The sequence below is a fragment of the Malus domestica genome, chromosome 06 (genome assembly GCF_042453785.1).
Source record: "Malus domestica chromosome 06, GDT2T_hap1".
NCBI classification, from domain to species: Eukaryota; Viridiplantae; Streptophyta; class Magnoliopsida; order Rosales; family Rosaceae; genus Malus; species Malus domestica.
In genome coordinates, this window is record NC_091666.1 from 11500118 (window position 1) to 11501501 (window position 1384).

General features: G+C 39.7%; 1 protein-coding gene across 1 annotated transcript; it reads right to left on the minus strand.

Annotated features, from left to right (window-relative positions):
* Positions 1-307: 307 nt before the first annotated feature.
* On the minus strand, positions 308-1007 carry LOC139196802 (uncharacterized). The gene is made up of 3 exons (XM_070823145.1): positions 843-1007; positions 406-731; positions 308-311 (listed from the first exon to the last, which is right to left on the minus strand). Exons 1-3 carry the CDS (start codon positions 1005-1007, stop codon positions 308-310), a joined length of 495 nt encoding a protein of 164 aa, XP_070679246.1.
* Positions 1008-1384: the final 377 nt, after the last annotated feature.

Below are 1384 nucleotides of genomic sequence, written 5' to 3' on the forward strand. Positions count from 1 at the left end.
TTTGAGGAACAAAATTAGTAGAAGCCATTCATCACGTTACATTGATATGATAAGTTTAAACATTCATAATGTTTTAATACAAAAGAATTAGCTCCTACATTAGAGACTAATTATATACCTTCATATAGGCACCAAAAGTGGGTCATCCATCATATGAAGCCACATAATAATTTCTTAGCAAAATAAGAAAGTTTAAAGACTATCTGTAATGTGCCTAACAAACTTCCTAAGTAGTTAGCAAAAAATAATGGCTGAACCCTTCATTCCATTCCTTTTTCTTTGCTCGTCCATCTTCTACTTGGCTTCATCACCTACATACAATTGCATAAGTGATTAGCATTTTATATCAAATATAAAGATTAGAAGATCTAACAATTAGAATTGAAGATAAGAACAAAACCATACCTTGTGGTTTGTCCTTCAGAGATGCAAGGTATAACCTGCAATTCCTCTTCCAATGCCTGTCCTTTCCACAGTGGTGGCAAGTTTCTTTTGGGCTCATTTGCCTTCTTTTTCTTCACTCCTCCTTGTGCCTTAGGAGTGGGTGACTTCTTCTCCTTTCCTTTTCCTTTGCCTTTCGGCTTAGCCTTGGAAGTGGATGGCTTGTTGTAGGCTACTGCAGCAGTCCCTACAACGTTCTCTTTCTTCATAGTCTTCTCAGCGGTTACTAACATGTTTAGTAACTCAGAGAGAGTGCTATCCATCTTGTTCATGTTGTAGTTCATGACGAACTGCGAGAATGAATCAGAAGGAGAAGCCAAGATGAAGTCCTAGGCCAATTCCCCGTCAAGTGGAGTCCCTAGGTTCTCCAATTGTTCAATGAGTCCAATCATCTTAAGTACATGTTGATGCATTGGGGCTCCCTTGACCATTTTGGTCTTCACAAGTTCACTGACAGTGCTGAAGCGACGATTGCGCTTCCCTTCACCATATAACTCCGTAAGATGGAGTATAATGGAGGATGCACTATCCATACCCTCGTGCTGTCTCTGCAACTCCTTATTCATGGAAGCCAACAAATAGCACTTGGCTTGTGTATCATCCTCAACGTGCTTGTCATACTTAGCACGTTCATCCTCAGTTGCCTTAGGGCCAAAAGGTATGTGAGGTGGAGCTTTGTCTAGTACGTAAACAATTTTCTCCAAGGTTAGGAGAATCTTGACATTACGATACCAAGATGGGAAATTGTGCCCCTCAAGGCAATGCTTGTCGAGTATCTTTGCAAGTGTGCTTCCAACCATATCTAAATACATAACAATAAAATAAATTAGTTTGATTGGTGATTAAGTCAAACGATTCGGGTCTTTAAACCGAATGACACCACCCACTATTTTTGGCAAATTCCATATCCCTCAAGATGGAATTTGGGAGATTTCAATGAAAG

What these genes read in the sequence shown, in the direction of transcription:
- LOC139196802 (XM_070823145.1), bottom strand. Translation starts at nt 1,007, where the DNA reads ATGAATAAGGAGTTGCAGAGACAGCACGAGGGTATGGATAGTGCATCC. An exon ending in GAGCCCCAATGCATCAACAT is followed by an intron (nt 732 to 842) that starts GTACTTAAGATG and finishes TCATTCTCGCAG; the next exon opens with TTCGTCATGAACTACAACAT.